The following is a 23,266-nucleotide window of genomic DNA, read 5'->3' on the forward strand; positions in this document are numbered from 1 at the left end:
GACTGAGTCACCTGTGCTGAAGCAGGGATATACTGAAGACCTGACCTGTTGGAAGCCCGTAAGGACTGGTGTTGGCCGCCCCTGGTCTAAAACGAGACTTTATACAAACTTTGCTGGTGAACTCATTGTTATATATCAAAACGAATGCTTGATGACAGTAATAAAGTGATACCGAAAGTGATATGATGGAAAATAAAATGAAATGAAAGTTAAACGTGAGTACAACAACATGTAGGTTGAATTATACATATAACGTTCATTATAGGAAACCAAGAAGCTTTAAAGCTCTCCCTAAAATGTCATCAAAGTTTGGAAAGAAAGAATTGTGTCTCATAACCCAGCCCAGTGGAATTATTTTTACATCCTAATAATATTACAAGCAAGCTCTGGAATCCTCTGCATCGATACTTATTTTAAGCCTATGATGCGATCAATATAATTTTTATTGATATATTCCACATCAAATATTATAATTAACCCCTGATTGGTTGATTGTTGTCACCAATGACTCCCCTGTAATGTATATAAGACTCTGCATTTTGAACGACCTCACACACTACACTCCTTAATTAAACCACTTTTCACATCCCCTTCCCCCATTACTGGAAAAATTCCAATGATCAAATTAGTCTTATCCTCCTCTTTAACACCCTACTGTACATTGCTGTGACTGTCCAGCATTAAAGGATGGCATTTTATTATCCTTAGGGAATACGGAAGTCTACACAAAATACTGTATCATCCCACATGTCGAATTACTCTCTTGAATGTACTTCTGCTATTACTGTATTTATTCCAACATACCACTTAGACTAAGCTAAGAGAACTCTCTGTATTGACTATTATGTTCGCAGTGCATTATATCTGTAGCCTTCCAATTTCATAATTTGTGAATGTACACTAACTTAGTGCTCATTGTCATGTATATATATATACTATGCATGATTAAATTATACAAAGACATGTATTATAAAATATAATAGTAATATATAAACCTTCATTCTTTCTGATTGTTAAAGTCCAAACATTGTCGGCTATTTGAAATGACTTTTTACTTTCTTCTATAGGTGTCCTGCTAGCTCTATACCCCATTTAAAGCAGCAATACAGGTTAACTTTAAAAGAAAAAAAATATATATTATTACAGGATTGAAGGAGGGGGTCTCAGGAGCTGAACCCCGTTAATTTCCGCTCCGGGACACCCTGCTTGCAGAGATACGTACCTTTGTAGGGGGTGCCAGTATCTATGTGTAGTTTAAAGGTCAAAGTCACGTGGGCCAATAGGAAGCCGCACCCAATGACGTCATGGCTTCCAATTGAGCCGCTTGATGCAGGTCATTTAAACGCCGCCATTAGATTGAGGTTTCTCTTTCTCAGTTTCTCTGCTTGCAAGGATATCGGCACCAGTACAGAGGTAAGTATCTCTACAAGTAGCGGGTTCCCGGGGCTTAAATTAACTGGGTTCAGCTCCAGAGACCCCTTGCTTTAAAGCAGTAATAAAATTAAGATATATATACAGTATATGTACTTGTTATATGTGTGTGTGTATATATGTGTAAATAAATATATATATATATATTTTATTTTTTTAAAGTTAACCCATATTGTTGTTTAATGTAGTGAGAAGTCGTTAAAGTGCTGTTACTGTCACATTATCTTCCATTCAGGTGAAGAGAAGAAGGGAGTGAAGGGAGTAAACTAAATTGGGTAATTCCATATACTCTGAAGCAAACCCCCAAATTAAGTCAATGGTTTTTTTGAATTGGCTGCTTCAGAATATGCTGAATTACCCCCTGTGTGTTAACAGCTTTCACTATATGGAATAGCAGGTTTTCTTAAACACAACTTTATTGTGTTTAAACTAAAAGAAACAGGGTAAATCCATCACCATAACATTTGGTTTGTTACCAGGCATACATTATAATAGACAGCATTTAATAACTGGTCACGTATATTATTTTGAAATTGCAAAATAAAATGCAGAACAGCAGTAAAAAACAAAACACAAAATCAAATAATTATCTAATGCTATGTTTACAATTCTGGACTTAATAAATAACAAATTCAATGTTTTTATAAGTTAAAGTGATACAAAATTACCAATGTGTAATGTTGCTGCAATACTTATTTCTAAACTGAAGAATGCTTTCACAGCTATTTTGCAAACGATTAAGGAATACAAATCCGCATAATTCACATACCTGGATCATCCAATGGCATGTCAACAATCACTTGGTCACTATGTTTCCCGTAAAGCCCATTGGTGCATATTGCTACTATCTGAAGAACGTAACTTGTGTTCGGCAGCAAACGATATAAAAGAGCACCCTAAAGTGTAAAAGGTAAGCATCAATACCAGATTTGACAGGCTCACATGCAAGTCTCACAGCTTGTCATTTTATTACTTTTTACGTGCATATTCATATACTCTACAACAATATGTGATAAAATATATTTGGAGCCACAATTATTTGATATAAAAAAATAAAGGTATCTATTTATCTCATGACTATTTTGAATAAAAAAAAAAGAAGAAACATTATAACCATTATTATGTTTAGCTCGTTGTGTTTATGATTAAACCTGCAGACTTATCCATTACACAGCACTACAGATGTAGCCAGACTAAGTGTCCTCGGTGGCGCTGCCACATGCGGTCGAAGCACCAAAGGATTTACACTGTGGTCCCATTCAGACGCATGGACCCCCCGCAGCTCCATCGCGGCAGACACTGTCCCCGGCGCTGCAGATTTTTGCTCGTTTATCCGAGGACAATAAATCTTGCTACATCTGTATGTTGGTTATAATGTTATGTATATGATTATCACGTGTATTACTGCTGTGAAGCGCTATGTACGTGAATGGCGCTATATAAATAAAGACATACATAAATACATACATAATGAAACACAAAGCCAATGTTAGTTTGCCTAAATACTTCAAGCTCACATGTCAAGTGCAGTCAAATAAATATGCACAGTATACTGCTGTACATCCATTTAAGATGGGTGTTCAGATTTGCTCACAGTGCACCCATCTTAATATCTGGGATAAACTGGCAGCTTATTGTTTGCAAAGGTTGAGGACCTGTAAATATACACTGGCGACACACTTTATTCGAGCTCGGCTAGTCCCACGAATTCGGGTATACCCGGGTGTATTGAGGTTTGTGACTGTTTTCTGCCCGAGTGCATTGAGGTATTTTCCAAGCAGGGATTGAAGCATTTTATTCCCGCTGGCTGCAATACTGCACAGTATATATATATATACTGCATTACAATTCATGAATTTATGCCATCTGGTAGACACGCGAAGCATTGCAGCCTATAAAATCCTAATCATTATCATTTAACAGATCAGCCGCCCGTCAGCCAGGCATGAACCCAGGCTGGGAAGGCAAACGCAACGGGGCTTGTCAGAGGTGAGGAGCGGCGCATTCCAGGTATCTGCCAGGTACATACTGGGTATTTGCTCGAATAAAGTGTGTCGGTGCAGTAGTGGCATATTCATCCAAACTAAATGCATTCAGCCATGTACTGTAGTACCCACATGTCAGAATGAATGACAGAAGGGTGTGTGCTTTTATCTGTGGTTCATAATTAACAAAAGGCAACAAGCCAGTTAGTAATATTCGATTATAGAAAAAAACAAGAACAGAGCGCACACCTCATGGTGTAGTATTCAAAATTGACTTGACGAGCAAAGATAAAATTGCACTTACAAGATGTCAGTGCAATAAGAGCATTGAATGTAGATACTTCTGGGGTTTCTCAGAGTTCAGGCTTAACTGCACTGCTTATCTCCCCCTGTCCTGAAGCGTCCGTCAGATCTGTTGCACTTCAAGTCCCAGGTGCTTCCGCACACATGGGGCAGCGTCACTGCGTCATTGCGTCACTACGTTCCCACGTCGTGACGTCACCGTTCTCCAGGCACCCGGCACCACAAACAGATAGGGAGGAGCAGGGAGGATGATGTTGCTCTGGCAGACTTCACAGCCGTCTCCTCGAGCTCTCCTTCACACGCAGTGAAGGAGAGCTCGAGGAGATGGCTGTGAAGTCTGCCAGAGCATTTGGGTACTATGCCACTATGTCACTTGATAAAGACCAATAAGGTCGAAACATTGTGTTTGGCTCAATAAATGAGTTAGTTATTCCATATCCGTTTGTGCCCTGTGTTCCTTCAACTACTAAAGTCTGCCAGAGCAACATCATCCTCCCTGCTCCTCCCTATCTGTTTGTGGTGCTGGGTGCCAGGAGAACGGTGACGTCACGACGTGGGAACGTCATGACGCAATGACGCAGTGACGTGGCCCCCACATGGTGCGGAAGCACCCGGGACTTGAAGGAGCTGGTGCCGGTGCAACAGATCTGATAGACGCGTCAGGAAAGGGGAAGATAAGAAGTGCAGTTAAGTCTGAACTTTGAGAAGCCCCAAAAGTATCTACATTCAGTGCTCTTATTGCACTGACGTCTTGTAAGTGCAATTTTATCTTTTCTTATCAAGTAAATTTTACATACCACGAGGTGTGCGCTCTGTTCTTGTTTTTTTCAATGTTAGTACCCCTGTGGAACGCTGGGTTGTTCCAAACATTTGAAACAAGCAGCACCCTCTGAATTGAACTGGGCTTCTTAACTCTTGTTTTTTTTCTTCCTTTATTTATATATGTGATATTGATTTATTATTGTAATTTTATGGTGATTTATCTGTATTTTTGTACTTTTTTGGTTTTTTGAGGCTTGATATTTTCTTTGGTGCATTTATTGGCATCGACTCTAGTTGGTTCGCAATTGATTTGATGCATGCACATTACTCCCATATTAGCCTGGGAGACATACCTACTATATAACTTTACCCATACTATATAGAGATCAGCATTTATTTTCATACTATAATATTGGATTGTGTATTTACGGATTAAGCTTCACATTTCCTCTAAAGAAATTGGTTTAAATTAGCATTTGCATAATCTGAATAGTAAATTTAACAAAATGTGGCAACAATTCTTCTAGACCCTTCTGTATTGCACAGTTGCTGTACCTGCTTGGTTCTTGGGATAGGGAGACTCATTGCTGATTGAGATTCCCTTTAATGTCTTAACATGTCAGGTGCAAATAGGTATTGTTGTATACTACTGTAGCTTCCAAGAACCCATAAGTCTTTTCTTTAGATATACTGTATGAATAGCTTGTATTTACAGTACAGTATGAGGACTAAAAAAAAAAAGGTTCTTCACCAATGTAGTTGTACAGTACAGTACGTTCTTCTGAGGCATCAAGTCTCTGCTTCAGTTGTTCTATCATATTACTACTGTACATATGAAGAAGAGTCTTGTGAAGTCTTCAATGCTCATCCATATATTGTGAAACTGTCCCTAATGTGTTTGCAACATGTTTCTCGAACTATTCTAATTAAGCCCTGACTATGAAACCTTTGGAACTCCTGTATTATTATTTGGTATGCGACCCTTACAAACTCCTAACAAATGGAGTTTGTACTGGAAACTGTAAGTAATCTGATGTTTTGGTAATCACAGTCAGGTACAGAAGAAGGCTTTATAATATGTTACTATATGGAACTGCACACTTAGGTCATTCAGAGTTTAGCCTTTTGGGGCTAACGTGTGTTCTGAAACTTGCACATTTAGAGTTGAAATATTTTAGCTTGAAACATTAATATTAATTTGTTACTAAAGGGGATTGTACTTTTATTTTCCTTACATTTGTTATAACGACTGAGTGATTCACATAGGCAAAAAACATACATCATACACAGTACATAGTTACCAAAAAGTCTTAATGTAGGTGTGCAAGACACCCTTCAAAACAGAAACTATACATCTCTGAAAAACTGAAGCTAAAAATCTTATAATCTTTAATTATGTAAGTCTTCCTCATTCCTGTACACACTTGTATGATACATGCAACAATGTATCTAACGATATTACTCAAAATAATTCCATGAAAGAATTTGAAGAATTGGAAAAATTACTTAATTTTAGCAAATATACAGATTCTTAATAATTTTGCAGCTGTAGAAGTTAGTCTAATGTTTAACTGTATTTGAATTTATACTTCAAAGTTTATATATAATCATGCGAAAAGAAAAGACCACCGTTACCAGGTCCTGATACCCATCTGTCAGGAACTCATGCTTAGTTTGATCTATTCCTTCTAATCGTTGATAGAAGACCATATATCTCTCAATCATTGCGTCATAGACAACCCGAGGTCTTTCCCAGGTAATGAGGAGGCTTGTATAATTCTTTGGATCAGCCTGGACATTTTCTGGTTCTGAACTGCAAACTGAGAAACAAGAAAAGACAATGTATTATATTTCCGTACTTCTACAAATAATATTGCAAAGTGTCATTTATTAATGGCAAGTGCAACCTCCAGAAGGAGAAATGCCCATACATCTTTGGAGGGGACGGGGAGGAACAGAGTCAAGATCCCGTGAGACCCACGTGACGCGGAAGTGTGCGGCTGAACAGTGAGGCCTCGTTCAGGGTGCCAGTTGCAGGAGTTGGAGGGAGGGCGGGAGGGCGGCAGTCCGGCAGTTTGCTGGGCGATCTGTGTTTATCCCCCAGCAGACTTTTCAGCGTTGAGGAGGGGGCGGGGTTACACACGGCAGGTTAAGTATCGAGGTTGCAGTCATGAAATCATTCTCAAGAATGATTTCATTGGCTGCCTAGGTCCCTGTGACGCTGCTGCAGCTCCAAAAAACGAAATTTTCGTTTATTGAAACTGTAGCCAGCTTCAACTCCTGGCTTCGGAGACAGGGCAGTTGCTACCCTGACAACCCCGTTTTCAAATTGAATACTTTGTTTCTCACGGCAGCACGCACGGCAGCACGCCCTCCCTCCGAAGCCAGCACCCTGAACGAGGCTTAAGTGTTGATACATGGAGGACAGAGGACACAGCTCCCCGGCATGACACGTGACATGGAAGCACATCGAGTGTGACCTGTATATGGACAGGAGAGCTCCGGCGAGACTCCCACTGTAATGCGACGTGGGCGGGAAGCCTAATATCGGCAGATCGGGACTGCTACTGTGTGCGAGAGACACAGTCTGTACTAACTCCTTCACTGCCTTTTATTATCTCGCAAAATGTGAGTTTTATACCTATATGTATAGGTTGATTTTTAATAAACAGTATTATACTATGTTTATTTCCCAATTCTATTTCACCCCCATAATAATGCCCTGATGGAGATGGAGATAGAATATTTACATCGGAAGCAGCCAAAGAGCCTGGAGTAGCTGAATTGGATAAATATATACCCAAGACTTCATCCAGTTACATCAAAGCTCAAGCTCCTGCACTGATCCTGGTCCATAATATTGAATACATGCTCTATAACCCTCATTAATTGTAAGTGCATTACCAAGCACTCACTACATTCTTTACACAGACATACTACTCTATGTTTGTTTTCCCCCTCGCCTTTCTTTCTTTTTACTTGTGCGCCTACAGTAGGTTATTCTACAAAATATATATATATATATATATATATATATATATATATATATATGTATGTATGTATGTATGTATGTATGTATGTATATATATATATATATATATATATATATATATATATATATATATATATATATATATATATATATATATGGGAAAACAGGTGCAGATACAGTTAAATCATGAATATATTAAAATCAATATATGGGATACAGCAATAATTAAACTAATAGTGAGGTAACCACGTTGACGAAGAATCTAGAAAGTAAGCAGAGAAGCAGGTATGGTGAAGTACGTTTGTATTATTTTATAACGCAAACAATGACAGCTACTTACAAAGTAGCAGATGATAAAGGCATGAAGGATACCAAATCCTCTCCAAGCTGCAGTGTTGGTAACACGTATCGTCCGGGTTCCACGTTAAAACGCCAGGACACCGAGTTGATTCCAAACATGAGCGCAGCTGCCTCCAGTCTCTTAGCTCCCTGTCCTCCAGCTCTCGCGAGAATCACGAGGATGACGTCAGATGCAAGTCTTTAGTCCATTGGCAATGTTAAAGGGAGCAATGTCCAGCGAAATGGCACTATATTATAATAATGCTACTATTAAGCTGACCATAAGGAGATAATAATGGAGGGCTATAATCAGTATATCATAATAGCCTCAGCCCTACGCGTTTCGTCTTGTAGATAAGACTTCATCAGGCGTATATAATTACAAAAAAATGCAAATTATACATAGGTAAGCCTGACCATCCATAGGTTAATTGGCCGACCAATAATAATTGACAATACAAACGTAAAAATACAGATAAAGTGGATAACATTACAAATTGAACCAGAAATATATATATGAAATACAGAATACCACATTTTTAATACAATAGAAATATAAAAATTTTACATAAATAGCATACAATAAAATAATTTAAACCAAGTAGTGCAAAGAATATAAACATAGATAGGCAACATATTTAAATAAGGAGTAGGCTATCAATGAGGCAGAGCTAGGTAGAGTATATCTGTGTATTATGCATCGGAATAAAAAATATTTAAATATAATATATATATAAATCGGCAGTAGGCTTGTAATGTTCCTTATGCTAAAATGGCACCCAAGTCTATGTCTACATTTAGACCAAGTGGAACCAACATTTTTACAGTATGGATCCACTTGGTCTCAAGTTTGGAAATGGCATTGATAATTTCACCACCCCTCCAATTGGGTAATAATTTGTCTATTCCAATGCACAAGATACCTTTAGGATCATGATTATGTTGTTCGCTAAAATGTCTGGATAAATTGTGCTGAAGAAATCCTTTTTGGATATATGTATGTAACGGTGTGTGTCCCCCACCCAATGGGAGATCCCCGTTAGCAGGTGTATGGTGTATGCTACCTGTTGGCTCACAGAATGCTGAGTGGTCCGCCGATGGTTGTGGGGACTGCAGGACAGGCTTCTGGGGTATATACCCAACATTTACTCATGGTACACGGAGCCTCTATCTGCTGTAGGCTCCAGATGTTTGGAGGCAATCTCCCACAGTAAAAACGGTTTCCTCTCCGCCCCAGAAAGATTACACACCAGGTTGGAGGAATAGATTACTGGAACCGGTTTTATTCTTTTGCACTCAGTATCAAGGCAGTCCTTGCCCAATACAGTCACTGATCTGGTCTTTAATCTTAGGATGCTCCCTGGACCTTCACTATGGTTCAAGGGCCCTGCAGAAGTCCCTGCTCTTTCCCAGCACTATAGCAGGAGCAGGGGAAAAAGTAATCACTCCCTCCACCCCTTGGGGAAGAGGACCAGGGCCTGCCAGTGCACAGCAGCCCTGCGTGATACCTTTGCTCTCTCAATGGCAGAGACACTAATGAATTTGGGGTTGCAACGCCCTTAAGTACAGTAGGGGGAAGGTACTAGATCTGAACCCAGGATTGGGCAGAACACAGACCAAGTCCCACTCCTCCCCTGTCATTCAAGGAAGCTACCTGTGTGGGGAAAACCAATAATTGGTTCTGGCACTGCCTGCTTTTACCAGGGTAGTGTGCCAGGGAAGGCAGACTGGTAGCCACACCAGGCATGGCTACATTTTTCCTCTGGTGGAATCCAATGGTCCCCACTTGGAGCCGAAATATGGTGTACCATACCTCATCCGAGAATCTGGATCAGAACAAAAATAACAGTGTTTATCAACAGTAGTGTGCTCAGATGATATACAGTTACTACAGCATACCGGCAAAGTTCGGTTCCAGCTCACGGACCGTCTCAGGTACAATCTCGGGATCCTGGCTTGGAACCATCTCTGGAATCGGGAGCCTGAAGAGTGAGCACGACGGCCACTGAGAAGTCCACTACCACAGGCTGGGAAGCTATCCACAAATTCTGTTTTACCATTTGCTGGCTGTAAGTGCAATATTGTTCTAACCCAGGCGAGTATAATAAATTTATTGTGCCATGATCTTTTTCTATTTTGCTTATATCGAGTAATATCCTGAATAAGCTGTGATCTAGCCTCATTCATCCAATTAACCTCTGAAGTCCCATATTGGAAAGAATTACCTCTATTAATGCATTGTTGTCTTCTCTGTATTTATCAAATTTATGCTTAAACATCTGTACTTGAGTCAACTCGCCGGAGGACATCTTTTTCTTCTTGCAAGGCAGTGCAAATTTAACATGCCGCTAAACCTATACTAATGAGATTACAAGCGGCTGTTGATATCGCATATAATTAGCTTTGTGGATTAGCGTTAACATCAGGGAACATAACGTATGCTACTGATTTTGCTAACATGACGTTATGAGCCGTGACTTAATGGAGCATTGAGGATATGGCCCTAAATTGCACAATTGTGCATGCAACTTTGCAACTCGCTGCTCCGTTGTTTGAATCACACGATAACGTGTCAAAACTCACACCAGTGGAAAAATATTACCGTGCAATAATGCTGGTAACATTAGTTAACAGCAGCGGCTGAGAGCTGGAACCTGGCACAATTCCAACTAAAACTAAGAACTGGGCTGGCACAAGTTTAGCACCCTTATTTATAACCACTCTTTCTTGTTGGGGCCACTAGGCTTACAAAGACAACACTTAACTGTTGCATTGTTGCAAAAAGTTCAGTTCTTTTACATGTTCCCATAGCAACTAAACGAAGAAACAGATTTAACCCCTAAAATCCCCAAACCTTCCAAAAACGTACAATCTACTACTTTAACCATCAACTATGGACCTTTTGGCTCATTACAGTATTTAAAAAAAGGAAAGCTTGATTTTTTTCTATGTGTGAAGTTTTTCTTTTAAACACGTGAGGGAGCTACAGTATAACCCATCACTCAAATTGTACGGCTTTCCACATATAACAATTACTGTTGCTTCCCATGGGCAGAATATAACCTTCATTGTGACACTGTGGCCTAAATTTATGCACTTGAATGGATATTAACACTTTGCTAACTACACATTAATAGCTTCAACGCTTAGTAAATAGGGGCATACAAGTCAATTTACAAATCTTTTAAAATGTATGCTTTGGCATGAAATATAAAGTGCCAATTAATGAGAGTACTTTGCTGTACCAACTTGTGATTTCAGAAATGTCAAATGGAGCAGATTGAAAGGGAACAAGAGGAACACATATGATAATGATATTGATCAAATTCTGTAACTAACCTTTTTTTTTTTTGCTTTTTCTGGGCGTAAAAAAAAAAGCTTTGAAGATTTGGAACTACATAAAAATGTGTTTGCCGCAAATCAGTCTAACAAATACACGCCAAACCTTCTGATTTGGGCATTAAAATTGTGATTTTAGGATCAGCCTCCATTTCTCAGTCAGCTGATCTTCCCAAATGCCAGCTGGCAACAGATGAGCTAATAAAAATCTCAACAAAACTGCCTCTCCACACGCCTGTATAAGGCTGAGGGTGGGGGCACTGGAAAGGCATTAATGACGGATGAGTCTGGTAAGGAGTAGAGCTGATATCATTCCAGGTATGGGGTCAGCATTAATCTGTGGATGGTGATACTATTCCCGAAGGGAAAGGAGCACACACACAATCTCCCAAATAATGTAATGGAAAAGCTAGCATGTACTGTATGGTACTGTATGAGTCAAATTCTGGGAACTTGATTAAGAAGACATAAAAAGTGTGTACTGTATGATCTGAGCTTGTTAAATAGACCCCTATTTATTGTTCATGCAACAACTCAGAGAGCTTTTTATATTGTTATGTTTACAAATACCCTTGACTTATACTTTGTGTTGTATTTATATAGTCCAGTGTTTTTCAACAGGTGTTCCTGTTTTTCAACAGGTGTTTGTTTTCTTCGGGGATCCTTAAAGGGTTCCTTGCAATATTCAGGTAATTTGAAAATTGTACCAAATACAGAAGAATGTGCAATATATCTGATCAAAGACGTGCTATTAGAGAGGGTTGGGTTCTTTACAATGCATCTGATCTCAGACACGCTTTTAGAGAGGGTTGGGGTTCCTTATAATACATCTGATCTCAGACACGCTATTAGAGAGGGTTGGGGATCCTTATAATATATCTGATCTCAGACACGCTATTAGAGAGGGTTGGGGTTCTTTACAATGCATCTGATCTCAGACGCGCCATTAGAGAGTTGGAGTTCTGCAGAATTTCACAATATAATTATAGAGTTCCTTAACCAAAAAAAAGGTTGGAAACCACTGGTGTAGAACATTGTGAAATTTTCTGCATATTTTTGAAGTGTAAATAATAAAGGAGCAAGAACCCACTGGCTATCAGCTAGCCCTCTTCCTATACCAGCGCATACCTAATTACCACTAATAGGGAATACTGCATATCGGATCCCTGGGAACGTTTTGATCTAATATACCTCAAACGTTCCCTCTATTATATTGACCCGGAGTATCTTATATACTCATCACAGGGTTTATATATATGTGTGTCAATTGTTGAATTTTAAAACCCATTATTTTAATTCGTTTAGCATTAAAAATTAATTTTAAAATATTTCATTATACATCTAGGGGATACTGAGTGCTTCAAGTGGGTTCTTGCTCCTTTATTATTTACCTATTACGTTACCCATTAGCACCTTACCCCCCCATACACTCACTTTATTCAGCTGTAGCGGGGTTCTTCACTAATGATCTGTGTTTGAAGTGTGGCAGAAGCTGCTTATGAGATGTTCCCGTTATAAGCTTCAACGTGATTACAATAATGAATAAATAATACTTTTTGCATATTCTTGGAACCCTGTCCCGCAGCTACAGTACACGAGAGCGGAGGCAGGTTCAGTGGCTGAAAGCTACAGTACAACATGTTGGAAACATTTTATTTCATTTCATTTTTATGAAAAATATTATCAAAGCTAATCTTGTGTATCTCTAGCCCTAGAACTGGTTAAAAAACAACAACCCTTAAGAAAGTTTACAAACAAAGGGAATGTATTTTTTACAGATGTCTAGGATAGGATAGCACAACCCTGATAGAGGCGTGAGGCAAAATATGCATCCGCAAGAAATATAGAAATATGCTTAATAAATATTCCTCACTTACCTTACAAATGGCCCTGTGTGGCCCGAACTGTTGTAAGTAGCATTAATCACAATCAAAAGTTCCAGCACTCACTGACTATATCAGCGGTGCGCAAACTGTGGGGCGCGACCCCCAGGGGGGGCGCGACACTGCCGACGGGGGGCGCGGGGTTTACAGAGGCCCCGCGCGCTTCCCGAAGGCACTTAAATTAAGTGCCGGGGGAGCTGCAGGGCCTCTGTAAACCTAACTTACCGTGGCTCCGGCGGCTTCCTCCCTGCGTCGCCATGGCAACGCGGCGTCAAAATGACGCTGTGAGGTCATGTGACGTCACGTTGCTATGGCAACGTGACATCATTACGCCGGAGCGCGGGTAAGTTGGGGTTGGGGGGGGCGCAGGAGTGAGGGGACAGCCGGCAGGGGGGCGCAGGGAAAAAAGTTTGCGCCCCCCTGGACTATATGATAATATAGTACTACGGATTATGCCACAAGAAAAAATGATTTAATGTACACACAAGATAGTACAGGGAGTAATGCAGCACATATAAAGTAAAGGGAATGCAACAATATAAGGGAACAAACAGTGGGGACAAAACACACACAGGGGTAGGGTAATCAGGGGGGCAACATTTCGGGGGGACACCCCTTCCTAAGGCCGTTCTCTCAGGTCTGAAAAGACCATAAGGTCACAATCAGTCCTGAGTACACCAGAGCAAATGTAGATAAAGAAAATCAGACCATCAGGTACCTATATGTTTATTTGTTTACAACTGTATTTGTTTACAACTGTGCTGCATTACTCCCTGTACTATCTTGTGTGTACATTAAATCATTTTTTCTTGTGGCATAATCCGTAGTACTATATTATCATATAGTCCGTGAGTGCTGGAACTTTTGATTGTGATTATTGGTTAGGGGGGATTTGGGTCCTCCTAGTTCCATTGCACCCTGCAGTTTCATTACCGTAGTCTTGGGAGTGCTGTCCACTCAATATATATATATATATAAATATATATATATATATATATATAAGCAATACGATACCGTTTGGAAACGAAATCAGCAGGCAGCACTCCAGAATTGAACAAACAAGTGTATTGAAAAAATAAAATAAACACAAAACCAACGTTTCGGTCCACCTTGACAAAGGTCCCATTCATGTACCGAAACGTTGGTTTTGTGTTTATTTTATTTTTTCAATACACTTGTTTGTCCAATTCTGGAGTGCTGCCTGCTGATTTCGTTTCCAAACGGTATCGTATTGCTTATTCTTCATTATAGGATCTGCACCCACACCAGTGACTATTATTACGGAGTGCTTTTTGTTCTTTTTCTATGATATATATATATATATATATATATGCTTGTTGTACGTAGCATGCACCGTACAATAAAAGCAAACATGTATTGAGCATATTTCTTGTGGATGCATTTTTTGCCTTCTCTGCCATCAGTTCTACCCTTTTTCCTGATTACTGTCAGCGTGGCCACACTGCTCACAATTTAGGACCCCTACGAGCTGTTTTTTTTACCTACAGTACCGTCTTTATTAGTCTCTTGAAAGGGTTTATTTTGGGTCCTGAGGTAATACTTGACTTTTACATACAGTACTGGTTGTTTTGATGGCAAGTTATACACCGCTCTCCTTATACACGCATACTTTGTTCAATACACCCTGAAGGCTGCAGATTAAATGACAAAACACCAAAATGGAAATGTGTATTTAACCCCTTTAACGTCAGAGATACGCGTTGTGGGCCAGTTCAGCAGCATTAATTCTAGCAGCATTTTCTCCCACGTTGAAGCACTTACAATGCATCACGGTTTGTCATATTTTAATATTTTTGTTATTAATATCAAGCATATACAGTATAGGAATGTGTTCAAGCTCCAATTAGAGATATTTGGAAAGTGAACAGGAAAGATCTTTGATAGACACAGATATGAATGAGGATATTTTTTAACAGCTATCAGGGCATCTCCTTGGCAAACAGGGGCAAACCTGTGCAAATGAAATGCACATGATTTATCAAAGAACAAAATCCCATCAATGGGATTTATTTTCTTTGATAACAAAGGTACTGGGTAGTTTTGCACATGTTTTGCCCAGTTTGCAGCTGGGGGACTTTATTAAATAGACAGAGGAAAGTACTGTATGATGCAGAAGGTGTTTTCAAAAGCCACACTTTCAATGGCACAATAAAAATACTACAGAATGTACCATCCATATTCATATTGCAGGGTATAAGAAAGAACAGAACGTCATACTGTATAAAGCTGAGAAATGCAGGCTTGATACTGTAGGTTAATATTCCTTGGTATAGATTCAGTTAATAAAAAAAGGTTAAAAAAAACTGGATATCCAAGCAAAAATCTTCATTATGGATTTCTTCACAAGCAAAAAGTGTTTTAGATTTTGATTCATTTATAACACCTGATTATACGGAGAGCTGTAACATCTGCTCTTTAGACTCAGATTACTTAATTCAGTACTTTCGTATACTTTCATTTCCTTCTATTTTTCACATATAGGTTAAACCACTTTGCTGACCTATGGAAACCAATTGAATGTCATAAGGGTCGGAATAAGGGCCGGAATTCTTGATGTTGTGAATGGCTTACAGCAAAAGACTGATAACGATACAATTAAGGACCTGAAAATGTTCACAGAGGAAGTGAACTGTAAAAGGATAGATGTGATGGTGACTTATAAATAGGGTAGGATATGTATAGCATAAAGGAGAGAAGCCTCTTGAAGAGAAATGAAACACCAGGAGAAGGAGTTATCCTTTCACGCTAGAGAGTGATAGACTTACAGTAAATCTTGTGGGATGGGGAAAATGTGAGAAAATTATGTTTTACTGAAAGGCTAATAAATGCATGGAAAAATTGTCCAACCAATATGGTACTGCAGGAACAAATACAGCCGGTAGGAACAATGTTAGTAACAAATACAGTCATAAATATAAGTATGTGATAGACACAAGAAAACAACAAATAGTTAAGAATAAAAGTCTTAAGTGTGATAGTGTGTATGATGTAGTGATTAGACAAATGTGTGTTAAATGACACATCTGCCATTTGTTTTAATTTCTGTGTTATGTAATTCTGGGCTATCTGCTTGACCATGGATTCCTATAACTCTAAGGATAGAAATTAAAGAGTACTTCAGTTGACATTTTTGCCTTTATACAGTATATACTGTATGAGCCAGTGTATTTTCATGTTGTGTACAGTGTACTTGAGAAAAATTATTCTTATTGACTGTAGAATATATTTAAAAAATTTATTTTATGAACTGTTGATTAGCATATTTCCCAAGTATCTCAGGTGTGCCCATTTCTTATCTAAAAGTCTCTCTCTCCCCATTAGGTGAATGCATCGTTATGTGCTAAATTAACATCTAGTTAAATCCATAATGGGGCTATGTGGATCTGCCCTAAATATGCTTAATATTTATATTTTATCAAAACATAATTTTCTTTCATCAACTTAGGATAGATTATACAGTAGCACTATGCTGTTTGACATTAAGTCCGGGATTTATCAAAGCGCGATACCGGGTACGGCGCCCGTTCTGGTGCTAACTGCTATTCAACACAATGGCAATTACAACCAGATACTCCGCATCGCACTTTGATAAATAGCAGCCTGTGTGTGTAAATCTATTTAAAAAAAAAGTATTACGCTTTGGAATTACTCATAAATAATTTATGATTAACGCCCTGGACAAGAATAAAAATGAGTTGTAGTCCCCTCGAGCATTTAGGAGGTTAGTACAGTACATCTGCAGTTACAAGTCATACAGCAACATGTTTAAACAGATTTTTATTATCAAGATGGATTTAATAAAGGAAGGCAAATAATTACCAGGTTCAAGAATTTCTTCTGTCCCGGTATAAGATGAAAAGACTTGTCCAAAGAACTCATAGCGTTGTTCCCTAAAGTTGTTTTGCAAATAATCCATCACCATGACATAACCAGACTGCTGCATTGTGAGTATTTCACAAAAATATTCCAACTGCAAAAGAAAATATATCATGAAATGTCTGACACATATACAATAAACTAATGGATTTAGTGGAATAGTGAAATTACAATTCACTATTTAAATGTATTACCCGCCTAGTATTTGAGCAAATTAAGGGAGGCCTGCAACATTGGAATAACTATCAAATATCTTAGCTGGGTCGAATTAAATCACTGAAATTAATATCTTACTATTTCTATACTCTCCCAAAATCCATACCAAGTGGATCCCTTCATATGAGATGCCATAGATCACGATTGACCAACTCCAGTCCTCAGGGGGCACCATCAGGTTAGGTATTAAGGATATTCCTGCTTCAACACAGGTGGTTCAATCAGTGGCTCAGCCAATGACTGAGCCACTGATTGAACCACCTGTGCTGAAGCAGGAATACCATTAAAACCTGACCTGTTGGTGGCCCTTGAGGACTGAAGTAGGCCACCCCTGCCATAGATAAGGGATCTGCATAGAAAGTAATTATTAACAATTCAGACTAGCGCATACCAATCTTCCCATCTTGGTTGTTGAGATTTAAAAAAATAGGTGAAGAAGATTGGGGGGATAGTGCAGGCTTGTGAAGTTCCAAGAGGAGTACTGGTAGTGTATGCACTTCAGCCTCCTTGATATTTCCAGAGCCCTGACAATAAAGTTGTATCTCAAATGTTTGACATGTCAAATAGTAATGGAGACAATAGAAATTCACAACACAGTGGTAGCTTCATCAAGCTATGGCATGGGTTACATAGTTACAGTATATAGTTACATAGTAGATGAGGTTGAAAAAAGACATCTATCAAGTTCAAACTATGCTAAATTTAGACGGCAGATACTTTATCCTATATTTGTATTTACAGTATATTGATCCAGAGGAAGGCAAACAAAACCCCCCACTTAAATAGCATTCAATGATATCTTATAAGGGGAAAAATACATTCCTTCCAAATAACGGCATCCGATTCCTCCCTGGATCAACATCCTTCCCATGTTTACTTATTTGGCATATTCCTGTATACCTTTCCTTTCTGAAAAGATGGGTTAGCGCACCTGATCTGGCGATAACTCCCATTCGAGTCAATAGGAGTTAACACCAGATCAGGTGCTTCAAGACATACCTTCGCTTGACGAATCTGCCACTTAGTAGTGTTGGAAATGCTTTAACATGCTATAGACCAATATCTCTATGTAATTCGGACCTTAAAATATACAGCAATATTTTAGCCAATAGATTAAATCCAATACTCCCAAATTTAGTCCACATTGATCAAGTAGGATTTATAAGTGAGAGACAGGCCTCAGATTACACAAGGAAAATAATAAATATAATAAAACATATAAATAACACAAAGACTAAAGCTATCTTGTTGAGGTCTTCGATCGAATCAATTGGGGCTTCCTTGATAGGATATTGTAGACCTTTGGATTCACGGGCCCTTTCTTGAAGCAGCTAGAGCACTATATAAAGCCTCAATGGTGACTTTAAGAATCCCAGGAGCAGCGCATACTGTATGTAATTAAAATAAAAAATTACATGAGGCAAGGATGCCCACTCTCACCGTTACTTTTCGCCCTCTAGATAGAACCGCTAGTCTCGACAATTATGGATAGCTCAGAGATACAGGGGGTAGATATTGGAAATAAAAATGATAAAATATTGCTATTTGCAGATGATATCATCCTGACTATCAAACTCATTGATCTCACTTTCAAACCTGCAGGTCTCAATCAGAATTTGGAAAAATATCAGGATATACTGTAAGATAAACAATGATAAATCTGAAGGTTTAAATTTGAGAGTACCTTTATGAGATTAATAATTTGCAGGCACATTGTAATTATAAATGGTGTGAAAACCATTTTGAGTACTTGAGTATTAACACTGCAAGAAATTACAATTCAGTATTTAAATGTTATTACCCATTCTTATTTGAGCAAAGTAAGTGAGAGTACAGTATTGGAATCACTATCAAATATCTTGACTGGGTCGAATTACAGCAGTGAATATGAATATCCTACTATTTCCAGACTCGTACAAAATCCATACCAATTAGCGACATAAAGGAATTACAAAATAAGATTTCCCACTTTATCTGACAAGGGAAAAACTGGTCAGTGATGTTGATACCCAAAGCAGGGGGAGGCTTAACGGTTCCAGAAATAAACCGGTATTACAGTATATGGTGGCTCATCTCCACCAGATTGTGATGTGGAATGTGGAGCCGAGACTGTACTGTTGGGTGGAAATTGAATCACAAAACTCAAAACCCTGGTCCCTACCTCCCTTACTCTGGACGAACATATAGAAATGTTCTAAGAAGGAACACACAGAATTAAATGCAATGAAGTTCACACTAGAAATATGGAACCAAATAAAAATGAAATGGGAATTAAGCGAATCACCCTTCCAATTTATCCCAAATTTTGATAATCAAACTTTTGTCTTTGATTTGAAAGAAAAACATTTGATATGTGGAAAAATAAAAACATGTGAGACGTAACACTGGGAGGAAAAATTATGTTATTTGGGGAAGGGTGTACTAAAGTCTGAATCATCCACATATCTGTAGGTCAGACATTTTGTACACAAAATCTCAGATAAACCAGAATTCCCAGAATTTACACATTTTGAAAGAATATGTAGATTAGGTAGATACCAAAAAGGGATTAATCACAAAGATATATATATATATATATATATATATATATATATATATATATATATATATGTTGAAAACATGTGGGAAAATGTCTGACCATTCATATATGAGAAAGTGGGCGGAGGAATTAAATATGGAGATAATAAGAGAGGATTGGGAGGATATCTGGGCTGATGCCTCAAAGACATCGAACTGCACCACAACAAAAGAGAGCACATGCAACATTTTTATTCAGATTGTACTTAACTCCCCAAACACTAAAACAAATCTTCCCTGAAACATCAGGTCTATGCTGGATGAACTGTGGGCAAGCCGGGATTTTGGCACGTGTGTGGTGGCTCTGCCCAATTTTCCAGAAATACTGGACAAAGATCCAGAGAATCATAGAAGAAACTGTAGACTTCAAAATTCCATGTGTCCCTTTGATACACTGTACGTACTGGCTAAACCAACAGAAAATGTGAATCACTGCACAAAAAGTTTAATTTCTCACATCCCGACAGAGGCGCAATGTGCATTAGCAGCAGCATGGAAAAATCACCGGGCTCTATCAGTAAGAATAGTAGAAGAGAGAATGAATGAAGTTATGCTCAAGGAGAAAATAACATCTTTCCTGAGCCATACTGTATTACCAAAAGATGTTATAGGACTTGGAAACGATGAATTGGGAGATGGGTCCCTAGTGTACAACCGCTTTGCTTTGTTATTTTAGCTCCGTCCTTCTAAAGACAAAACAAATTAATTGGTAGACAGATAGAAATGAAAAGTACAGGATGGGCATAAAAAACTGAATAACATCAAAGTTCAACTGATGACTTGAGTACCTGTCATATTGTAAAAAGACTATGCTAACATGGACAGAGAAAGGTACAAAACAAGATGATACTGCCCTCCTCATCCACCCCCCTGAACATTCATATATATACTTGTCCACCCCCTCTACCAGCCACATATTATTTTTTACTGTACCACTGTATTGTATTCAACATGTACATCTTCAATAAAATACAAGTATACAGAAAAAAGAAATGCATTACCATCCTTTCATTGTAAATGTACATGTGGCATAAACAGTTTTAGGCTGATTAGAATACCATGATGTACAAAACAGAGGAGCGAAGCAAATAAGCATGACGAATAATAATACGCGAATCATTTGCAAGTTATATAATATGTTATGAATGTACCTGGCTTTCAGAAATGGTGACAGTGTTCTTAAACACAATCCATTCGACTGTTTCTGAGCATGGAGGAGCTGATAATGATCCATTGTAAGTATAATATTTGTCTGTGTTGCTCGGTAGAAGGTTCAATAAGATAAAAGGCTCTAAAACAGCTATTTTACCTGTATGGTAAAAAAACAATACGAACATGAATAATGATTGTATTTCAATGAGCTATAGTTGCATTCTATATTGTTAATATTATTATCGTTTATGTGTAAGGCGCCAACATATTCCACAGCACTGTACAATGGCGGTACAGAGTTGTGTATATTACTTAAACAGAGTGACATACCCAATAAGGACAAACCAGCGCAAACAGATATGAAGGTAGAGTAATGAATTTCCTGCTCGTGAGCATGCAATCTATAGGATGATATTAATCCTTCCAGTATGGTCCAGCATTACGCTGGAGGAAGTATTCAGTAATTATATCTTCTGGTAAAATGATGATGTTGGATAGTTGTGAATTATAAATGGCTCTTTAACATGAAAGAATATAAGAACTTTTATAATGATACAATAAACCAATTATACAATAAACCATGACTTGTATAAAGGTGCATAATGGTGTTTTGTGTCAGGATTTAGGATTATGAAGATAGAAAATATAGGTCACTTTTAAAATACAATGCAGTCTTCGACTGAGCCACTGATTGAGCCACATGTGCTGAAGCAGCGATATCCTTAAAACCTGACTTGTTGAGGGGTCTTGAGGATTGGATCGGAGAACCCCTGGAGAACCCCTGCACTAAGTAATATTCCTTTCATGTAATTTTTTCAATATCAGTTTAAGGCAGTGGCATTGTTACTCTTAAGTATTATATGTTTACTGTGGTAATAGATTAGCTATAGTTGCAAGCATATTATAATTGTATGTAGCCAGGTCTCCCCAGCGCTACCGCACCCCCCTCACCTGACTGCCGATCGCGGGGGCCGCCGCGTCCAATGGCGGCTCCGTTCAGCAGTGGCAGGGGAGAGGGCGGTCAGGTCCCGGCTCGGGGGTTGCCGGGGACGCGTGCTCCCGGCGCTCCCGGAGCCGGGCGGATAGGGCTCCGCCATTGCGCTTCAACTCGCGCATGCGCAGTGAGTCCCCGGCGGCCCAGTTAGCTCGCGCATGCGCAGGGAGGCTGCGAGAGACAGGGCAGAGTCGCGCATGCGCAGGGAGGCTGCGAGAGGCAGGGAGCAGTTGCGTGAGGGCAGGGAAGGCGCAGGAGAGTCGCGCGAGAGTAGGGGAAGTTAGTGAGAGGTTGCGGCGGCCATTACAGGTTTGTGTAGGCAGAGGGAAGGCACGCACGCGGCCTCAATGTTATTGTAGGGGCCTCGGGACTACAATTCCCATGAGGCATAGCGAGGCAGGCACCAGGTGCCTGATAGGAGCCAATAGGGCTGCAGGACTGCCCTGGAGGATAGTGGGTAACTGATAAGGGACGGCCCTAGATAGGGAGGTCGCCCTTAGTGTGTGTAAGGTGCAGGTTTGGCAGTGCCACAGCGGGTAGTGCTGTGCGCACTGGCTAATAGGCACAGTGTGCTAGTAGTGGATTGCTACGGGATCCAGGTGGCTGTGTGTGATTGCAGCTGTCTGTGTGTGTGTCGCTGCATGTGCTGGGCGCAGTGCGTGCAGTGTGTGTGAAGTGTGTGTGGATCCCTGCAGGCTGACAGTGTGAGCTGAGTGTTGGCTGCAGGTGCGTTAGGCTGTTAGGATTAGCAGTTACAGTTGAGACTGGGTAGCTAGGGGAAGGGGGGGGCAGGTTAATGTTCCACAGGCCCTAGGAGTTTTCCCCAAGCCATCCCAGGTTGCGGTTCCTCAGGGACAGGCCCTAGGTTAGGGACCCTGTCATGTAGTGCCAAGGTTAGATAGGGATCAGCGGATGCTGCAGTTCCCATAAGGCGACGTGGGCTCAAGTCGGTGTTCAAAGATAAAGACTATCTCCCGGGTGGGATCACCCCGGGCGAACCCCAAGCAAAGATTCACAACACCGGATCAGACGGGATCCAGGTCGACAGATCCTTTGAGAAGTAGTTGCAGGCCCGAGTGCAGGAGCACTTGGCAGGTACTCTACAAGTGCACCAACAGATCATAACATTCTATTAACACATAGTGGCAGCGCTGACCACGGGACAAGGGTTGGGCTGTGGGCACCGTGTGGGGATGTTATACTGTTGTGATGGTACTAGAGATGATGTAATAGTTGTCCTTATTCGTGTTTGTTCATTCAGTAAACCTGTTATCCCTAATACTGGTGTATCTGGTTTCTGAGTGGGTTCCTATGTTAGGGTCATTCTACATTTCCCTAGAATCCTACATAGGTGGAGGCGCTGAAAGAAGATTCGTTCCAGAGGATTCACCCCAGG

General features: G+C 39.6%; 1 protein-coding gene across 7 annotated transcripts in view; it reads right to left on the reverse strand.

Moving 5' to 3' along the window:
• PTPRZ1 (protein tyrosine phosphatase receptor type Z1) overlaps positions 1-23,266 on the reverse strand; it is a 213,986-nt gene that overhangs the window by 94,012 nt on the left and 96,708 nt on the right. For all 7 annotated transcript variants that reach the window (XM_075599926.1, XM_075599930.1, XM_075599928.1 and 4 more), the window contains exons 7-10: positions 20,876-21,033; positions 16,875-17,025; positions 6,117-6,301; positions 2,201-2,327 (exon numbers count right to left, since the gene is read on the reverse strand). In XM_075599926.1, the coding sequence (XP_075456041.1) occupies positions 2,201-2,327; positions 6,117-6,301; positions 16,875-17,025; positions 20,876-21,033 (621 nt within the window). The remainder of the gene's footprint in view (positions 1-2,200; positions 2,328-6,116; positions 6,302-16,874; positions 17,026-20,875; positions 21,034-23,266) is intronic.

This window comes from Ascaphus truei, chromosome 5 (assembly GCF_040206685.1).
Source record: "Ascaphus truei isolate aAscTru1 chromosome 5, aAscTru1.hap1, whole genome shotgun sequence".
NCBI classification, from domain to species: domain Eukaryota; kingdom Metazoa; phylum Chordata; class Amphibia; order Anura; family Ascaphidae; genus Ascaphus; species Ascaphus truei.